This window comes from Schistocerca gregaria, chromosome X (assembly GCF_023897955.1).
Source record: "Schistocerca gregaria isolate iqSchGreg1 chromosome X, iqSchGreg1.2, whole genome shotgun sequence".
Taxonomy (NCBI): domain Eukaryota; kingdom Metazoa; phylum Arthropoda; class Insecta; order Orthoptera; family Acrididae; genus Schistocerca; species Schistocerca gregaria.
Genome location: NC_064931.1, coordinates 703,891,611 through 703,914,308, shown reverse-complemented (window position 1 = coordinate 703,914,308; position 22,698 = coordinate 703,891,611). Strand labels below are relative to the sequence as shown.

At 37.8% G+C, this 22,698-nt stretch overlaps 1 protein-coding gene across 7 annotated transcripts in view; it reads right to left on the bottom strand.

Annotated features, from left to right (window-relative positions):
• Positions 1 to 22,698, bottom strand: part of LOC126299288 (sulfate transporter-like) — a 417,662-nt gene that overhangs the window by 11,771 nt on the left and 383,193 nt on the right. For all 7 annotated transcript variants that reach the window (XM_049991078.1, XM_049991079.1, XM_049991082.1 and 4 more), the window contains exons 7-9: positions 11,531 to 11,635; positions 10,113 to 10,246; positions 4,476 to 4,638 (exon numbers count right to left, since the gene is read on the bottom strand). In XM_049991078.1, coding sequence (XP_049847035.1) covers positions 4,476 to 4,638; positions 10,113 to 10,246; positions 11,531 to 11,635 — 402 coding nt within the window. The remainder of the gene's footprint in view (positions 1 to 4,475; positions 4,639 to 10,112; positions 10,247 to 11,530; positions 11,636 to 22,698) is intronic.

Genomic DNA, 22,698 nt, shown 5'->3' with positions numbered 1-22,698 from the left:
AAACCAACACACTGAATTCCCTCCCCAACCCCCCGGTCACTGCACCAAACTGTTTCTCAGGCTAAATTTCTCCAAAATGTCTTTTCTTCTTTTCATAAGAACTAGTTTGGTTCATGTAACTTAATTCAGCTGGTAACAACAGTATACTAATTACATCTAGCTACATAACCAAGCAAAAAGTAACTCCTGTGCTAACACTGAAGTAAATACAAGTAATTATCAGAAAATACAAGTTCTAGTACTTACTTAGATTTTTATAAAGTTACTGTTAGTTTCACTACAGAAATATAGGGAGCTTACTGTTAGAGTTTACAGAGGTAGATTTATGTATCTGGTAATAAATAAATAAATAAATAAATAAATAAATAAATAAATAAATATTATTATTATTATTATTATTTGCAGAACTAAAACAAAAACAAAAGTTAATATTTCAACAATCATTTTCCTCTGTGTGAACCCCACAGCCACACTAAATTTTAAGAATGATATTTTTCCACCAGACTGTGTATACTTTTTTTAAATTTTTATTATATTATTATTCTCCACACTACTAGTTTCACAAAGCTATATGGCTCACCTGGGCCCATAAACACCGACAATGGACTGTTGATGACAGGAAACATGTTGCCTGATCAGACCAGCCTTGTTTCAAATTGTATCGAGCAGATGGATGTGTACAGATATGGAGACAACCTCATGAATCCATGGACCGTGCACGTCAGCAGGGGATTGTTAAAGCTAGTGGAGGCTCTGTTATGGATGGTGTGGGGCATGTGCAGTTGGAGTGATATGGGACCCCTGATATGTTTAGATGTGACGCTGACAGGTGACACATATGTAAGCCTCTGGTCTGATCACCTGCATCCATTCATGTCCACTGTGATCTGATGGACTTGGGCAATTACAGTGTTGGGTCTCACTCGTCTTGTATAGGGTGCCTAAGGGATTCTACATTCTCAGAATGCTATACAACAATTCAAACAAATAACATTAAGTTTTATTTCTATAAAGGAGATCGACAATAATTAACTTGAATGTACAAAGGTGTTGCAAGGGATGGGCAACATGAAACATAAATCTGAATCCTGGCTATACACAATGTTCAGACAAGCAATGGATATGGATTGTTACAGTCTGATATTGTAGCACTCTCTGCTAGGCTGTGCAAATATTGTCCACTAACATCTGTATACTGAGCCGATCTGAGCGGCCAACGCTGGCAAGAGCGGTGCTTATATTCACTTCTTGCAGGTGTCACTCCTGTAGTGGCACAGTCCTATCAGCGCACCATTGGCCGATGTCGTTTCACCGCCTTCTCTGGTCTTGGATTCTTTGTCTTCATTCTGGTACTTGTGGTTACACCAGAACATCCAGCAGGACAATGCGACACCCCACACATCCAGAATTGCTACAGAGTGGGTCAAAGAACACTCTTCTGAGTTGAAACAATTCTGTTGGCCACCAAACTCTGCAGACATGAACATTACTGAGCATACCTGTGATGCCTCCACTCCCTCATACTCTTACAGATTTATGGACAGCCCTGCAGGATTTATAGTGTCAGTTCCCTCCAGCACTACTTCAGACATCAGTTGACTCCACGCCATGTGAAGTTGTGGCACTTCTGCATGGTTGTGGAGGCCCTACATGATATTAGGCAATTGTACCAGTTTCTTTGGCTCTTCAGTGTATTATGTTTGCGTAGTGGTATATCCAACATAGTTTTATGATTTGTGTTTAGCTGTTTTTTTGCTATGGTGTGTTGCTATGTTTACAGACACATATAATAATGGGAATGCTTGAAACAAGTAGTGTGAAAAAAAATGTATACACAATCTGGTGGAAAAATGGAATTCTTCAAAATAATCTTTCAACATAACCTACAGTGGGACAAACATCCTGTGATGAGCTTAACTGTTTCATTCTCTCATATGCTCCAACTGTACATAATAGTCATTTACAGCATAGATAACCTCTCCATTCTATGAAAATAATCACACAAAGCCAAACCTGGAAAACTGGGTGGGTGAGAAACTATTTTCAGATCCAGTTTACATACGTTTACCATTGCAATGCATGATGTGAGGCAGCATCCTGCAACATGGCTACTTTTGAAAGTGCTAATCCTTATCATCTGTTCTAATTAAATATGTAAATGACTCAATCACACTCAGTAATAAATGCCAGTAACTACTATATCCACTTACAAACAGCCAATCATCTTAACATGCAATATTGTCTCTTCTTCTTCTTCTTCTTCTTCTTCTTCCTCCTCCTCCTCCTCCTTCCCCCCCCCCCTTTTTTTGCCCCAGGAAGCTTCCAGAAATCCTTTGGCTTTTTAAATAGTATTTTCTAATGTCCTCCCCTTCCATCAATTTTGTTATGATGTAAACAGTGACTATCATGCTGTCATCCTACTCATGTGCAGAATATTACTCAAGATATTATAATGATGATCAAAAAGTTTCCACTCAAAGTCTGTACAGTCCTGAAATGGTAAGTCAATCAGGCAAAATCACCATAAGCATTGAGGCAATCATTTCACCAATACACCAAGGTGAAGATACCTGTTTGGAAAATCACTGTGTCCTGCTGCGTCAAGAAGTCCATAACTGCCTGCTGCACATTCTCATCTGAGAGGAACCATTGAACCTTCAAGGTCTTTTTTAAGGAACCAAAGGTATGATAAACGCATGGGAGAGATCAGGACCACAAAGTGAGTGCTCAAGTGTCTCCCACTAAAATTGTAGTGGATGAGGCTGGCCTCCCAGATCAGCCAGCGTCTTGTGTCTAACCACAACCAGCACATGAGGCTGGCCTCCCAGATCAGCCAGCGTCTTGTGTCTAACCACAACCAGCACAGAAACTGACGCACCATTCCACAACAAACATGCTGCCCCATACACATTCTTCATTCTCTGATGGATGTCTACCAGTCTTTGTCCTTCGGTAGCCAAGAAAAGAATAACAGTGTGTTGGTCTTGTCTGGATGCATTTGGTAGAAATAATGTCTCCATAATTCACATTTCTGCATTTACTGCACGTATGTCAAAAATACACAAACACCACACTAATCCTTTGGCTATGTGTCAATGTGTATATACACACACACGAGAGTTTCACTACACTGGATACACGCTGCAGCAATGCCGTCAGACAGAAACTTTTTGATTGCCCCTTATATTTCCCCCCTTTATGTAATAAATATACCACCTCAACAATCTCTTACACCTTAATGTGAACACCTTCTGTTGCAATATGATCAATTGTAAGAGACACCTCTTGATAAGAAAGCCACAACCCAGCATTCAGAGAGTCAGATTCACAGCCTCATAAAAAAATTTAAATTTCTTTCTATTGCAATTATTGGTTTTAATTTCTCTAAGCACAATGCATAGCTAAATAACAATCCACTATTTTAAATAAAAATGTTTTATAATTGCAGAATTGTCCTTATGTATTTCTACAAAACATGTGGCACTGAGCAGTTAAGATGGCTGAAAAGCTGCATGTGGCACATATTTTAAAGTTTGAACAAAACAGTTACAAGTCTTACCCAAAGTGTTACCATACAACATAATCACACACTATTTTCTAAGAACTTGTACATAAAATCTGTCTTCATGCAGGCATTATGATAAAGCTTGTTAAATCTAGATATGGAGTGCACATTTTTATTAATTATGTATAAAGGTACGGTAATGATGACCATGGCTTTGAGTCACTCAATCAATAGTCTATGACACAAATTTGTTGTAGAACTATTATAATCCCACTCCATTTAATAGTCTATAAGATATGGCACTAATTTCCTGAAACAAATGAAGTGCTATGACAAAAAGGAAGAAGGCAAAGGTATGAAGCAACAAAGTACTATTGAGGGGAACTAAAGTCTTGAGGTAAATAGGGATAATGATAGTAATGGAAAACAGACAAAATAAAAAGTGACTGTACTGATGGAGGCTGAGAGAACATCAAAGAAATATTTTCAGAAGATCTTAAGGCATAGAAAAGGACAGTATGGGGAATATACAGTAACTTTTTGAATAATTTAAGAATCATCAATGGTATACTGGCACACAACTGTACGTTTAACAAGATGATCAAAAATTTAGGACAATAAAAAATGAAACTACTGGTCTAAATATTCACCAGTTTCAAACGTTAAGACTTAATGTTGAAAACTCATGATTGCACACAGCTGTATTACTCCAGAATTTATCACACAACTAGTTTCATTCATCCGCAGATGATCTTCTGGTCTGTCAATGTCTAAAATGGTTTGTGTTATAAATTTTGGAGTAATGCAGCTGAGGAAAATTATGAGTATTCAGTATTTCCTAAAAACCTGTACGTCATTGTCTCCTTAAAATAACTAAGACTGAACTGCTTGACAAGAATTTCTGTACAAATTGATGTGTATATACCATAACATTGTTTACAGTAAAATATTCAGTTACAGTCATACTTACTGATGCAAGCAGTTCCTGGTTGGCATTAATACTGTATTTCAGCTTCCTAGCAAATATGGAAGCCATTGACATATTAACAGAGAATGCAACAATGGATATAGTAAATCCATCAGTCAGCACTTTTGGAAGAAGTTCCAGTGGTGGAGGTGAAAAAGGTGGAAATCTACAAACAAAATAAAGTTGTACCTTTTATTTCAATGAAATTAGGCCCTAAAGTATATATATACTATTTTTAGAAGTAAAACACTTGTAAGAACTGTCCCACTTGCACAACATACTTTGGCACAGAAATAATACATCAGATCACTTGACTGTATCTACATACATGGGTCAATCAGGAAGTAATGCCACCTATATTTTTTTTTATTTATTTTAGATGAGAAGTAAATGTCATATACATTGGATAACAACTACAACATTCACTTTTCAATATAATCACCAACAAAAGATGTTCAGAGACAGGCTGAAAATTATATTCACATTGATAATACAGGCAGCCAGAAGGCAAATTTTAATGTACACAATTCATGCAGACAGACTCTGATTGAAACTACAGATACTCAAAAACTGGCATGAAAAGTAGATTCATCCAGTTGTAATTCATCCAGTGCACAAAATCAATGAGTTGCTTACTTGTGTTGAAGAATTATAGTTGAGCAAACCAGCTGATATAGCCTACCTCTGTGAACATCATGTGGCCACTGGTATAGATATGTTAAATGTTGCAGGATTCAAGTTAGCTTTTTACTTCTGTAGAGCAAATATGGAGAAAGGAGAAGTTGCCATATTTGTGAGAAACTGTTTTGATTTCAAGAATATTGATATTAATAAATTTTGCTCAGAGCAGCACTTAGAAGCTTGTGTAACAGAAGTAGTATTTCATAATAAGTCCTTCATAATAGTAGGTATAAACAGATCGCCTTCAGGAAATTTTAACCTCTTCATAAAAAATCTGGAAGCTCTGCTGTCCCATCTCATGGCAAAAAAAAAACCCAAGGAAATAGTTGTTTCTAGTGATTTTAACATGGATTTATTGAAAAGTTCTGCCAGTGAACAATTATTGCAGCCAGTAACACTATCATTCAATCCTGATCGAAGCATTGGTACTTTACGCCACTGCTGTAACTAAAGTACACATACAAAATTGGAAGACACTGGGCCTCAACAATGTATCAAGATTTTACCAGATTTGTCTGCTATTTATTTACAAGAGTAACCACTTCCCCAGAGTATTATTTTTGTAGTACTTCCATACTCATAATTCACAGGCTGGTGTGCAATGTCTTGTTAACCATGATGTAAGACACCCAAGTTTGACAGGTTTAGATGGTGCACTTGGACTCCAGATACACAGAAACACAAAGTTAGATCTGCTAAGCACTTGATCCATGCAGGGTTTGTATTGTCATTATTTCCTCTCATCACATACCAATGTGTTTTAATTTGGTATACAAAAGTGGTAACAAGACAAATTTACTTAAAATGCAAGAGGAAGGATTGAAATGATTGTGTGTGTTTGCCCTTCAGCTTCACAGCAATGATCCACTGTCTAACACAGCTGACATCCACTGTGGTCTTTCCATACACCTTCACCCTTTCATGAATGTGATTGAGTGTTTCACCTCCTGCAGTAAGGAATGCCATCACAGAATGCTGTTCTACATATACATCAATGACAGATTTTTTTTATAAACTTATATAGTGCTGCCACCTCTTAATATAGGAAACTATTACTGGAGTGGGCTGTGGAGGTTGGTTTGTGCCAAATTCATGATTACTACATATCAACTTAATGAAGGAGGAAAAAAGATAAGCTGCATTACTTTATGATTGGTCCATGTATATGAACACAAATGATTAGGCCAAGACAGATTTAAAAAAAAAAAATTCACATCCATGCTCACTGTGAGACTTGAATCCGGGACACTTCAGTGCATGAAATGAAATGAGTAACAGAGCATCTTCTTGGTGTGAACACCAAATTTTTATTTGCTAGTACCTAAAAGTTCCATAACAAAGTTTTATTCATTTTTTTACCCATTAGTATCAGTTTCTGAGAGGTGGATCAAATATTGTTTGCACAGAATTCAGAGAGGTACTCTCAAATTACAGTCTGGTTAACTATTGGCAATGTCATTTATACCTGTTCATTCATTACTATTTTTGCACATTTTGGCATTGCTTTATTATCAGTCTCTAATTTTTAGAACTCAACAATCATGTAAAATATAATAAATTTTTTGGGAGAAAATTTAAACACAGTCAATCATGTGCAATGTTATATCTGTTACTAATGAAAGTTGGTGTTTACCTGATGTATTCATTACTTGACACAAAAATGGATACAACCATGGAATTTCTAACAATGAACTTTCATTGCTTAAGAAAAATATCTGAAACAATTATGTGCAATAGATTTGTGGTTACAGTAAAGAATTGTGTCAACTTTTCCACAACCCCTTGGAATACTCGACAAGAAAGCTGTGTTTACTCTCAATAATGATATTCCAAATGGAGAAAATTATAGTTCTTGAATATTCCTTTGGTATACATCCTTAAGGCATTGTCCAGAAGACACAATATTTTGGCAAACTTACTTCTTTCCATCTTCAGGTGCTGCTGATGACTGACTCATTTCTGGTGGGCACAGCTTTTATAACCTCTTGCCGTGACCCCCCCCCCCCCCCCCCCCCTCCCCACACACACAACAGTGTCCTCATTAGAGTTGCAGCCAGTGTCAGACACAAGTCTCTGCCACCATAGTGACAATGCATCGCCATCTTCTCCAGTTGCTGTAACAGGAGGGAACTGCCACACAGATTGACACTGTGCTTTGATTATGTATAAGCCTGGGTCCCAGACTTCGCTTCATTGAAAGATGTCTTTATTTATTAGTCTGTTATCTAGTAGGATCTCTTCAGCCTCTTTTAGAATGCAATTCTGGAAGGTGTTGGACTGTTGCAACAATGTGATGCCATTGTAATTCATGACATGTCATCGGGAGATAGAATGCTCTGGCAAAGTGAACTTTGTTGGCTGTTCATTGTGTGCATGGTGTTTATGTTCAGCTCCTGTCTCCTGTACTATCTGGATAGTCTGGACTACATGCATTTTCCCACACAGTCAGGGGATGCAGTAAACTTCTGATTTTTGGAGTAATAGATCATCCCTGACTGATCCCAACAAGGCTTTCATCCTGGATGGTGTGTGAAACACACACTTGGCATTGTGTTTCCCTGGTGTTCTTCCAATTTTTGCTGTTGTGTCCTGGTGTATGGACTAAGTTATGGCCTCAGCTTCTTTGGTCTTAATGCACACTGTATCTGGCAGTTGCTGTAACCATTCATGTGGAACACAGCCTGTAAGTGCTGCAATTCAGCTACTAGACTGTCACAGTCCCATATTTAGCATGCTCTGTGCAGTATTGTGAAGGGGTATGTCTGCTGGAGGCATGCAAGTGCAAAGCTGTATGTCTCAGATTATGGTAGGTGTTGTGTCCTAGTATGCCACGTGGTCTTCAACTGATCAGCACATCCAGAAATGGAAACTGATTGCTTTCTTCTGTCTCCATCATGAATTTTATGTCGTGGTACAGCAAATTCATATGTTGCAGGAAGTCTTGTAGGTGATGCCTCTATAGCCAGATTACAAATGGATCACCTAAGTATGGGAAATATGAAAAAGCTTGTTGCCTGTTGACCCGACGGCTGCTATTTCAAAAACATCCATAAACGTATTGGTCACCAGTGGTGATAACAGGCTACTCCATCTGCTTGTTCACAGTGATTTTCCTCAAATAAAAATTAGCTTGATGTAGGCATGGCTTCAAACAATTTCATTATCACTGACCCAAACTTTTCTCCTGTGAGTCTTAGGTACCCTTGTAGAGACAGAAAGCACATCGAGGCTCATCATGAGGTTTTCTTGGTCCAATCAGAAGTTCTGAAGAGGCTGGATGAAATGTGCTGAGTCCAATATGTGGTGTTGGTATTTGCCCACAAAATGGGCTGAGCATCACTGTCATGTGTTTTGCTAATTCGTATATTGGTGTGCCAGTGTTGCTAACAATTGGATAGAGTGGCATTCCTTTCTCATAGACTTTATGCAGTCCATGAAGTCTAGGTGTTGCAGGTGCTCATGTACAAAATTTCTTCATCATCTTCTTTCTGAGAATGTCTGTCAGAGAAGTTTGATGGTCATCACTCAACTGGGAAGATAATCTTCAATCCTCCTGTAAGTATTGTCCTCTAATAGGTTGGATAATTTTTAGCTAGTACACTTGACATTGTAGGAGGACCATACAATTCCTTTTGTCTGCTGAGAGGATGACTATCTCACAATCTTCTCAGAGCAGCTTAAGTGCTTTTCTCTCTTCCTTTGAGACATTTGGCTTCAGTAGAACAGCTCTGGTAAGTATACAGCAAGTTACATGTCATATTTGCTCTGCAGATCATTGTGGAAGTGCAAAAATGACTTGCTCTACTGTACTGTGTTCCACTATGGATAGAGTCGCCAGTGTCAGTGCAAAATTTGGCCCCTTTCTTAGTACAGAAAAATTGTCATCACCAGTTTTTTCTCTGGACAGTTGATGACAGTCCTCTTAGGTTCTTCTTAGCTGCAAAGCATCTGTATTTAGCAGTTTGTCTACAGGTGGCTGACTGCCATGCCCTGTTAGCTTGAGACCAGCTAACTGCATCTATCCACTCCCATGAGGCACAGGAGAGAAACTGCAGGTGAAGCAAGAACAGTTCTCAAGGTCTTGTCAAGTCTGTGTCAAGTGTTCTAGACCCTCTTCCTGATCAGGATCAGTGTGGCTCTTTTGGTGATCTGGTTGGTGGTTGGAGTTCTGATATGAAGAATAACCTTTGCAAAGGATGGTATGGTTTGGTGCTCTCAGCAACTCAGCAGGAGAACAAGGGAGAGTAAAAGGCACTCCTCCCTGTCCCACAGCTTATCAAGCTTCTTAATTTTGCTGTGCATCTCCTCCCTTTAGAGGTACTTGATGCATGATTTTAGGTTTTCCTGGTGTAAGAAGATCTTTCATATTTCTAAGGTATTCACTCAGGTGGCATCGTCCAGAAGATACGAGATTTCAGCAAGTCGACTTCTTGCATCTTCAGCTGTTCCCACTGACTGATTGATTTCTGCTGGGACTAGTTTTTATGTACACACACACACATCTCCCCTATTACAGTTGATTTTATATAGAGATGATGATTTGCTTTTGATTGGGAGAGCATAAACACTGGTACACAAAGAGTATGTTGTTTAATTAGTGAAGTTAATATCTCCAGAAGAGCAAAAAAAATGATTAGTATGTACAAGTTCAGCACTGATACTACATACAGGCAATTTTTTAATTCTTTTAAGCAACAACAGAGAGTGTAAAGCATAACAAAATGTGTTTCATTTTGTGTTTGATCCTTCTGTCAGTTATGATAATGTAAATTAGCAGCTACATTCATTCTGTATAATACTCAATGTTCTTGCATGAGGAACATATAATATTTGATGTGTTAGACTCATTTCAAATGATCATATTTCTTTGATACATCCTTTGACTATTTAGTAACTTAGTGAGAGAGCTTTTAATATACCAAATTATATAATTATCTACCTAAGTAGAAAGCACCTTACCCAGTGGGAATTTCACCAAGGACAGTAACAGAGAACTTTTCATTTAGATGCACATACATTGACACCAGTGTGCCTGTAATTATTACCAAAAGTTCTGTTGGTAAAGGGATTGGCAGCTTTTTCCCAATGCGTGGCTGAAATCACACAATAAAAGTAAGTAAAAAATGTAAAACTTTTGAAAGAGTCTGAAAATTAAATGAAATACATACATAATTTGAAAAAACTGGCACTGGCCCTTTGAATCATCAGTTTTGTGAATGGGTGGCTTGCAGAAAACCACTTACAAATTACATCGTACTTGAAGGAATATTAAATTTTTAGTGTTGTGGTATACTGAAAATGCAGTGAACTTATTATTTTGTACAATTGACATCTGTAAAATCACCCACCTTCATCAGAAGGCTTCCAAGAGTATATGACTGCAGACATATTGTCTTGAGTACAGGTCACATTTCCATGTAGACAACAAAACAAAGCATTTTAATTTAGCTGGTAGAAATGTTAATTGTGTGTTAAACTGTATAGAGGGAACAAGCTGTTTGTCAACTTTTTTAAATTTAATATAATTTTCTTCTGCGAACAAGTACAGCAATACAGAATCCTGATTATATAATTTCACAGAAATTGATAACTACTCCATATTCAAAGACCACCAACTTCTTTTATAAATTCTGAGCAATGAATGCATTTGCTGAGATAACAAAATATGGAAGTAATTATGGAGACACCTAACACTCACTTAACATCAGGTTATGGTCTGCATATGCACACACACGTGGCTCACATGCATTGCACCCTGAGCTATGAGTTTATCAGATAATGATTGCAGTGGCAAAGTCATAGCCTTAAGATGTGTACAAAAGTTCTACCTTCCTTTTTTGGCACAATTACAGAAAGCAAAAATTGGTCGACACAGCATCATTAATGTAATGGAATAAAGTATCAAAATCTGTTTTGTATATAATTGTTCCACAACCTCAACTGCCATTATATTGAAATTACTTTCCCTATTTACAGAGTATATTATTCAATAGTTTGCCAGCAGAATCAGACAATTCATTTAGTGAGGCACTACATGTAAGGCATATGCACTTCTGATGTTATATTACTGTATAAATACAAATAGTTAATGAAAGTGGATTCAACTACTGATTTGTATTGATTAAAATGACAAAATAGTGCATGTTTATAAAACTATTAAACTGAATCAAAATTATTTGCATTTATAACACTGGATGCAACTATTCATTTGTATTGTTGAAACGACAAAATAGTGCAAGCTGATAAAACTATTAAACTGAATCCAAATTACTTGTATTTATAATATAGTAATTGTGCATTGCATGGAGGGGTTATTTATAGATGATAATGTTTACAAGAACAATTTTTGTATCCTTTATAGCTCAATATTCACTTACCTTAATCAATTCATTGTAAATACTTAGAAGTAATATAGCTATAGCTGAGATTCCCAATGATATCAAATTAGTTTTTGATATATTCTTGAAGAGATCAATGTATGTCTGCAATTAGAAGAAATTATGAATTAAATTATTTCAGCACTAGCAGTTTTATAATACACAGCTGTACATACAACTCTATAATTTGAAAATTTTACAACTTGTTTGTCTGAGAGCAACAACAAGGTAATTTTTAAGAATGAAATACAACAACAACAACAAAAGAAGAAGAAGAAGAAGAAGAAGAAGAAGAAAAAGTGTGAGAGTGACACAATTGGTAATCTACAGTGCACCTTGTGCAGTCTATCTTTATAGAACTACATTTGTTGATTATGGTTTCGGTTGGCATTTGCTGATGATTCACATGCATTTTTGTATCGATTGTGCTAATAATGATACTTTTTGCTGCAAAATATTTGTGTATGCATTTTTTTAATGTAGAATGGGTGCTTCTGCATAAGCTGTGACCCTGGCACTTAAGTGGTGTGTTGGTGGGCACATTATTAATCTGTAATTCACTTCATTGAATACTTGCATATTGTCTGTGCATAACCTGTTGTGCACCAATGACAGTGTAATCCACAACATCAAGAATGAGACTGAGGTTCTACAACATCCTCACACATTAAAACTGTCATGGGATTCTGCACCTCCCACCAATCTGAACCACATCATCACAGGATCACCCAACCCATGCCAGTCATACCATTGGATTCAGTGTCACCACCACAGGACATCCCTTTCACACAACTGGATAGCAGGACAACGTGACATCAAACCAAATGTGAACATACCCCTGATTCAATCACCCATCCCAGCGTTGCTTCCACAAGCTACAAACTTTCTGCTCAAAAGCTCTTGCAGCCCACCCACAGCACAATTACAAATTTGGGTGCTGCCATTCTTACCTGAACAGCTGGATATTTGGTTTGCTATTACGCAGAAAGTTTTCATGAAACAGCAAATATGTGATGAATTTGAACAATTTGTTGGACATTATTTTACACCCCCTCCACAGCAAGTTTACAGCACCCTCATGATAGTATTGATCTCTCACTGCAAGAAACCAACAGATCAGTGACTAATGCAGCTTCTTTACTGTGAGAGATCTGACTTTTGGAGGCATTTACGCACTATGGTTGATTATGGCGTTCTTTCTGGCACACTTCTGTAACACATTTGGCAGTAACAGTTACCTCTGTAGATGCATTTAACTTTAATTGCACATAACCTTTACATGACTTGTTCCAAGTGGTCAACTGAGCATATGCTCTCCTTGACTGTTGCACCATCATGGCCACTAACACAACCATCATTGTTCACAAAGAGTACCAAGTGTTGCCAGACCCAGCCAATGTACCATCACCAAGCTGCACAACCATGACCAACCAATGACTGCCAAGCATCCCTGAGGATCTCCAATCTCTCCATGCTGCTGTTGAGAATATAGCAGATGTTGCGACTGTGGAAAATAGCAGCACATGGCTCAGTTGCACAAACTAATGAACTATCACAACCCAGACATCACAAGCAATGTGTTCTCATCCAAATGCCTCTCACAATCCATTTTATCTGTGACAGATCATGGCAACTATAAGCAGTGCCTACCTCCATCGACTGATGTTAAAAGGCATGATCCATGTATGATGTGCAGATGATGCTGTTGTTTATTGACTAGCAAAGTCACCAGAAGATCAAAACAAATTGCAGAATGATTTAGAAAAGGTCTGTATGGTGTGAAAATTGGCAATTGACCCTAAAGAATGAAGAGTGTGAGGTCATCCACATGAGTCCTAAAAGGAATCTGTCAAACTTTGGTTACACAATAAATCAGTCAAATCTAAAGGCCTTAAATTCAACTAAATACCTAGGAATTGCAATTATGAACAACTTAAACTGGAAATAACACATAGAAAATATTGTAGGGAAGGCTACCCAAAGACTGGGTTTTATAGGCAGGACACTCAGAAAATGTAACAGATCTACTAAAGAGACTGCATGCACTATGAATGTCCATCCTCTTTAAGAACACTGCTACGTGGTGTGGAATCCTTACCAGATAGGACTGATGGAGTACATCGAAAAAGTTCAAAGAAGGGTAGCACATTTTGTATTATCATGAAAGAGGGGAGAGAGTGTCACTGAAATGATACAGGATTTGGGGTAGACATCATTAAAATAAAGGCATTTTTCGTTACAGCGGAATCTTCTCACAAAATTTCAATCACCAACTTTCTCCTCCGAATGCAAAAATATTTTGTTGATGTCACCCTAGAGGGAAACAATCATGATAACAAAATAAGGGAAATCAGAGCTCACACCAAAAGATCCAGGTGCTTGTTCTTTCTGCATGCCATACGAGATTGGAATATTAGAGAATTGTGAACGTGGTTTGGTGAACCCTCTGCCAGGCACTTAAATGTGATTTGCAGAGTATCGATGTAGATAAAGATGTAGATGTAGACTGAGATGAGGCTACCATGTGTGAGTTGACTTCCCCAGAAATGGTCAGACCCATGGCATCACAAAGACTATTGATTTCTGATTGCTCTATATTACCGACATTTTTAGTTGACACTGGGTCGAATGTCAATGCGCTGCCTGTTACTGCCTTCCCTGACACTAAATGCAGTGATGCAACTCCCTTGAAAGTGATCAAAAACTCTGCCATACAAACATATGGACTAGAAACAGTGATGTTTGACACTGGGCTCTACCAAGTGCGGGTAGACCTTTGTGCTTACTGACATTTACCAACCAATTCTAGGCACAAATCTCCATATGACAAACAAGTTGGTCATCAACTAGCATAACATGTCTTGTTCATACCACCAATGGCTGCATTATTCCCAGAGTCAAGGGACAACTGACATCTTGCATCCAACACAGGATGGACAAGTTCAGCAAGACTAGCCCCTAGGATGACATGAGCTGGTGGGAGCACTATCACAAGCTTGAATCAGCTATCCATATAGTGGACGAGAATATTGAAGAATGTCTTACAGTACAAAAAATGCAAAATGATACACCACATCTGGGCAATTACAGGTCTTCCAGTTTCTCAAATGTACACTGAATAGCAACTAATTGTCTGTCTGAGACTAAGACCATCTCCAATGAGAAGTTACAAGAAGGCATCAGTTACCTGTCTGATAGCCCATGGTCCTCTCCTCTGCACTTTTTGCATAAGAAAAATTAGTCATGGAAGCTGTGTGGTGACTATCAGGCACTGAACACCAGAACCATTCTCGACAGATACCACGTGCCACACATCTAGTATTTTACAAATTAACCAGCTGCAGTAAAAGTTTTCAGTGCATTACATTGTTGTAAAGCTGACAATCAGGGAGGATATATCAAAGACCACAGTGACTATCCCATTTGGGCTATTTTAATTTTTGGTTATGCTGTTTGAGCTTAGAAATGCTGCCCAGGCTTGGCAGAATTTTCTAGACGGTTTATTGAGTAAACTGTCTTACTTCTTTGCTTATCTTGATGACATTTTGATATTTTCAGAAAATTCCCAGATCCGTCACAAACATCTGAATGTAGTACAAAGCAGGCTGAGTATGTGCATGTTCAGTGAACAAGTGGCTCTTGATCCCAGAACTACAATGAACCCAGGAAGTTTAAGAATGATAAACTTTTATCACCATCATCTTCCCAGAACCATTGCTGTTCAGAAAACTCTAACCAAAGGATTAGCTGGATACAACAAAAACGCAAATGTCTCCTTCCATGGATGTAGGAGATGAATTCTTCCCTTAAGAAGCTGCAAAATAGGCTAGCCAATGTGGTGGTCCTCACATATCCCATGCCTGGAACACACATGGCTTTAGCTGTGGACACCAGCCAGTTCATAATCAGTGTAGCACTCCATTCACAAGTGAGTGGACACTGGCAGCCAATGAGTTTTTTCTCACAGAAATTACAGCCCACTCAAACTCACTAGAGTGCTTATGACAGGGAACTCCTCACAATTTATGGGAGCACCGAACACTTCCATCTCTTCATAGAGGCCAAACCTGTCACTATTTTCACTGATCAAAAACCCATCATGGTGGCTTTGTTAAAGTCAGTGACAATTGCTCCCCTCAATAGTTTTGCCATGTTGAGTATGTATGCAAGTGTACTGCAAACTTGCATCACATCCACAGATCTGACACTATCATAACAGACACTCTCACACACATTAGTGGACTATTCCCAGTGTCAAACTATGCAGAACTTGCCAGTGCCCAGGTTCCTGACCCACAACTGCAGAGTTTTTTTTTTTTTTTTTAATTGTCTCATCCACTGGCCTGTAGAAGCACCATGCACCACAGCTGAAATATGATGAGATGTCTGTACTACTAGATGTTGACCATACACTGCACCCAAGTTCTGGCAAGTGGTTTTCAACTGCATCCACAACTTGGCACATTCTAAAACCTACATCACAGTCAAACTGGTAATGGGTCATTTTGTGTGAGCTTCAATCAAGAAATATTCATGGGTTTGGGCGCACACTTGTATCCAATGCTAATGCAGCAAAGTGGGACGCCATGTGCACATTCCAGTAGGCCAATTCCTGATATCACGATTCGGGTACGTCCATTTTGATTTATTTGGACCCCTTCCACCTCCTGAGAACTTCATGTACTTATTTACAGTGGTGGACTATTGCACTTGGTGGGCAGAGACCATTCTGGTCAAAGACATTTGCAGAGACAAAAGGCACTGGCATTCATTGAAGTTTTGGTGGCACACTTCATGTTCCCCTTCTTCATTACAACTGACCAGGGACACCAATTCAGTCATTACTTTACCAGGAACTGTGTGGTTTTCAGTGCAGCTGAACCACAAGCTACCAGCTGGTAATCAATGGCATGGTGGAAAAGTGGCACTACACCTTAAAGGCCACAGTGATGTGCCAAAAAGATTCCTGGACAAATGCATTGCCAATGGTGATGTTAGGTCTAATTATCACACTGAATACTGACAATAGTTTCTCATAGGTGGAGTTGGTATACAGAGAACCACTACATGTCCTGGCAGAATTTCTAGCACCCATTCCACTTGTTGATGCCCACCTCACCCAGCAATTCACACACATGCAAGCCACAAGGTTAAATTTAAGTAGCCTGACATCCCTGGTGTTCTGCACTTCAGAGGGGTGGGAGGGGGTGGCAGGAGGGCTTGTATGGGAGTAAATAATCAATCATCAACAATGTGCCATGTGAAGGGCATCTTTATAAAACTACGTTCTTCAGTTACTGTTTCCTTCGGCATTCGCTGATGATTCACATGTTATTTTGTACTGGTTGTGCTAATAAAGTCAGTTTCTGCTGTACAATATCCATGTACACATTTTTTGTATAGTATGAGTGCTTTTACATTAGTAACAAGACAGAGCTGAATCCTACCTGTAATGCACACATATTTTTGGGTTAACTGGGTATGCCTACTATGGTTTCACAAACTTTACACTATTTGTCAGAGGTGATCGTAACGAATTTTATTTGATGTACTGTGAACAGTGAAGTCACTGCATGATTTACATAACACTGCAATGAAGTTATAATTTTTCTTTGTCAAAAAGGACTCATAATATTGCACAAAACTGTTAAATTCTGAAAGGGACATGTGGTCTGGCTACTACTTATCATGAAAACATGTTACTGGCAAAAATGAGCATAAAAACCCAGGGAAATAGGCGACAGCATTTCTAGCACTTGTAATTATATGTTTCTTCTTCATGGAGGAAACAGGATTTGGTTTGGGGAGATTGGAAATAGGGGCATGTACACAGCTAAATAGAGACCCATTTTCTATTGGAGGGGGGAGTGGGAGGGAGGAGAGTTGAGAGGGGGGGGGGGGGGGATGACAGGGGAGAGAAAGACAAAGGGGAATGTGTCACAATAAGAGATAAAAAATACATTAGTAAGCACTGTCAGCAAGGGTGTACCCAGGACCTCCATTGTTAGGAGGCGAGTGAAAGGAGCAACTCTTATTCATTTTTTAGAAGTCAAGGAGTGACTAAAAACACAATTTATTACAAAATAATTAAAAAACTGTGCTTATTAATCACCAAGCACACTAATTCTACCACTTTATTATAGTTACCTATATCTACATCCACACTACGCAAACCTCTTCATGGTATGTGACGGTGGGAGATGACTTTGTGTACTACTCTCCCTCCCCCACTTTCCTTTATCAGTCATGAATAGTCAGTGGAAAGAACAATTCTTGGTAAACCTTCAAGTTAGCTCAGACCTCTCAAATTTTACTTTAACGATATGTTGTGAAATATACTTCTTATGTAACAGAACCCACTATGCTGTCCTGGATGTCTACTGGCTTCTGGGCCTCACTGACGAACAGAGTGAGCTGGGTTTCACACAGTCAGCGTTTGCAGAATCCATGTTGATTCCTGCTGAGAAGATATTTGGTCTCCAGAAATTACATAATACATTAGCATAAAACATGTTCCAAATTTCTACAGCAGACTGATGTCAGTATCATATTGCCTGTAAGTTCTTTGAATCTGTTTGATAACCTATGTTGAAAACAGGCATGACCTGTATATTTTTCCAGTAACTTTGAATGCTTTGCTCCTCCAGTATCCTACAGAACATAAGTTCTTTCTCATATTCTATGTAGAAACACACAGGTATCCCACAAACTCCACTCACCTTTCATTTGTCGCACAATGTCAGTTGATACTTTATCCTGTGGTCAATTATTTCAGCATCATTCATTTATTAATCACAAGACATACTGAAGCTTATCAATTTATAATAGATACTAACTACCTGCAGCATACCTTACAGAGCAAGTATAATCTGCATAAGATACATTATTGTGCTGTCAAGGCAGGTAATGTTCAGATAAATGCAAATACTTCCTATGTTCACATTTTTATTAGGTTTTGATGTTGGCTGTCAACATGAGAAAAATTACTTTGAATTTAAGGTATAAAGCTACTGGAAACTTTCAGTCTGTACCTGCTGGTGAAATGGGGAGATGGGGATACACTAATCATGACCTGCACTTGAACAGGATGGGGAGGGACGGATTAGCTGAACATCTTGCAGGAAGTATAAGGGGAGCTGCAAGCACACCAGGAAATCCTTGATGAGCTGCTTTTATGTCAAGAAGATGTGCATATTCTGAAGTGATTGACATTATCTGCCTATCTGAACATGATGTACCCACAGTGATGGAGAAGTTAAATATCAGGGATTATAAACTAGCACCATTTCCACAGAAAGTTACCATGGAAAAAGGAGGAGTTGCAACATATGTAAAAGCTGGATACAAAGTCAAAAATATTGAAACAAACAGTTTTTGTGTAGATCAGAACCCATAGACGCATGTACGTGTGGGTTGTTACAGCAGAATACTTCTCTGGTAATTATAACGGTGTACAAGTTCCCTCTAGGAAACACTACAGCTATTTATGAGAAATCTAGATGTATTACTGAGGTTCCTGTCACACAAGAAGAAACAGTTGGTAGTTTGTGCAGATTTTACAGCAGATTTTGTAAGATTAGATTAAACAGGAAAAATGAACTGGAACATTTTATTTTAAGTACAATTTTTTTGCTGCTTTATTTATTTACTCCATTATAATATGCAAGCAAGGAGTAAATAAATGCTGCAGCAAAAAACTTGTAATTATAATAAAATACACCATTCTTCAGCCTTGTTGTATCCTGTTACTAGTGCATGCCAGTGTGAATGCACCGAGTGTAGTGTCACTGCATGTGTGTACTTAAATCAGCTGCTAACTATATCAGTTTTGGCCAGCCACTAGAGGCTGCCTGTAGGAATCGTGCACACAGCACAGTCTCTGTCACACCATCTACCAGCGACTCGTGCCTATATACACGTGGAGCTGTGCTGATTCACCCTCATTATGTTCTCTAGTTTGTACTGCTCACATCAGTTGTTCTGTGTATTCCTAATGTTACACCTTCTGTATGATCCTTTTGTCTTGGTATGTGTGGATTCACAAGAAGCTTATTTCCATTATTGTACAGATTTGTATGAATAAAGCCATATTTGTGCCACCTGGATCAGTTTCATGTATTACTTGGTTACTACAGGCCTTATGCAAGCTGGGGGGGGGGGGGGGGGGGGGGGGCACTGGAAAGGCAATTGTTGAACTGGAATAATTATTTGGGTGTTTCAGTCTAATTTGAGTAGTTAATCTTCCAACTCATGTGCAGCAAGATGTAGGACCATGACTGATAACCTTTTTATAGACTGTGTTCCGAATGAAACAATTAATATGTACCCATTTTTAATAAGCAATGTGATCATGTTGCACAATCGATATAAATAAACAATAAAGCACCTTACAGCCCTGAGGCAGGTTCATAAAAACCAATGAGGTTTATTAATGAGAACATGAAATATTTTGAGCACATTGGAAGAGGTGGTTGGATTAGATTAGATTAGATTAGATTAGTTTTCGTTCCATAGATCTGTGTTGAGGAGATCCTTGTGGATGTGGAACATGTCTCCTTTTTTTTATTTTTTTAAGCTGAAATAACAATACTAATACTATAAATATATACAACACATTATTTGTTTCTATTAAAAAAATTCGTCAATGGAGTAGAAGGAGTTGGCCACTAGTAAGTCTTTCAGGCTCCTTTTAAACTGATCTCTATTTGTAACTAAATTTTTTATGTTTGCTGGAAAATTATTGAAGATGAGTGTTCCTGAGTAGTGGACCCCTTTTTGAACTAAAGTAAGTGCTTTTAAGTCCTTGTGCAGATCAATTTTGTTCCTGGTATTGTATGTATGAACTGAGCTGTTTGTTGGAAAAAGAGATATATTATTCAGGACAAATTTCATTAAGGAGTAAATATACTGAGAGGCAGTAGTTAGTATACCCAGTTCTTTGAAGAGGTTTCTACAAGACATCCATGAGTTTACTCCACAAATAATACATATTACACGCTTTTGGACTCTGAAAACTTTTATTTGACTTGTAGAGTTACCCCAAAATATTATACCATATGAAATTATGGAATGAAAGTAGGCAAAGTATGCAAGCTTTTTCACTTTTATGTCACCTATGTCTGCTAACACTCGAATTGCAAATACAGATTTGTTAAGGCATTTCTGCAGTTCTGTGGTGTGCTCCTCCCAGCTGAATTTAATATCAAGTTGTAATCCCAGGAATTTACGACTGTCAACCTCTTCTATCTGCTCTTCTTCATACTTTATGCATATGCTGGGTGGAAAGCTCTTACAGGTTCTGAATTGCATATAGTGAGTCTTTTCGAAGTTTAATGTCAGTGAGTTGGCTTTAAACCATTTATTAATATCCATGAAAATATCATTAGCAGATCTTTCTAGAACTACACTCGACATACTATTTATTGCAATACTTGTGTCATCTGCAAACAAAATGAACTCTGCTTCTGGCAGTGTAACTGATGAGAGATCATTAATGTACACAAGAAAAAGCAATGGCCCTAAGATGGATCCTTTGTGGGGCACCACATGTAATTTCTTCCCATTCTGATGATGACTGATGACTTAATTCACTAGTCCCTTCCACTGACACCCTTTGTTTCCTGTTAGCGAGGTATGACTTGAACCATTTTGCAGCACTGCCTGTGACACCATAGAATTCTAATTTATTTAAAAGGATTTTGTGGTTTACACAATCGAATGCCTTTGACAAATCACAGAAAAGACCTGCTGATTGTAACTTGTTATTTAATGAATTAAGTACATGTTCACTGTAGGTGTACATAGCCTTTTCAATATCAGAACCCTTCAGAAATCCAAACTGTGTTCTTGATAATATGTTATTTGTGATCAGATGGTTGAGAAGCTGCCTGTAGATTACTTTTTCTAAAATTTTTGAGAATGCTGGCAAAAGTGAAATCGGTCTGTAGTTTAATGGCATCTCTTTATCCCCTTTCTTGAATAGAGGCTTAACATCTGCATATTTCAGCCAGTCAGGAAATGTCCCAGCTATAATTGACTGGTTACACAAGTAACTTAGAATTGTACTAAACTTACAAGAAAATGCCTTAATTAACTTTGTTGATATTTCATCATAACCACTAAAATGCTTTGTTTTTAAAGATTTTATTATGGAAGTTATTTCTTTTGGTGATGTGAGTGACATATTCATGTTCCTAAAGCTATTTGTAAAGGCTAGTTTCAGATATTCAAGGGCATTATTTACTGATCCTGACAATCCCATTCTATCAGTACCTGTTAAATAGATTTGCCACACTATGCCCACCGGGTACTAATGTGTCATCTACCCTTAGTGCTATTTGCTCCTGTTCCTTTCTGGTTCTACCAATCTCCTCTTTCACTATATTCCATATTGCTTTTATTTTGTTCTCTGACATTGCTATCTTCTTCTCGTAGTGTATTTGTTTAGATGCCTGAATTACTTTTTTTAATATTTTACAGTATATACAGAAGTATATACAGAAAGAGATACTAATGTCAATCTCTATTTATTCTGCAGTTAATTTGTGTCAATATTTGAAAGTTGCTTTCCTAAAAAATTATGCAGAAGATTCATTTTTAAAAAGCAAGCTGTGGATGACTAAGGGATTTAAAATCACATGTAACAGGAGATGGAAATTTATGTGAAAGCCAGAGTAAGTAAACATCTGACATCACTTGCATATTGCAAATCATTTTATGTGAGGTCAGAATCATGCACATCCTGACAGAAATTGATAATGTGGATAATAAGATTAAAACTATATGGGATATTGTCACATACGAGACAGAACAGCCAGTGAGTGTGCAAGATACCCTGACAGTTGAACTAAATGACAATGTCATGACTGATAATTCACAAGTTGCAAGTATTTTTAACAATCACTTTATAAATGTAGCAGCAAAAATACAATTAAAGTATTCTGTGGAAGATGCAAGAGAATACATTACAAATGTCATTTCACAAAACTTTAGGCAACTAGAAGTACCACCAAAATTGTTTACCGAAATTAATAGAATTACAAAAATTCTAAAAAAATGACAGCTCATATGGTGTTGATGGGATTTCAGACAGAATTCTGAAAAGTTATTTTAATTTAATAAATAATCTCCTTAGTGATATATGTGTTGCATCACTGGCACAGACTAAA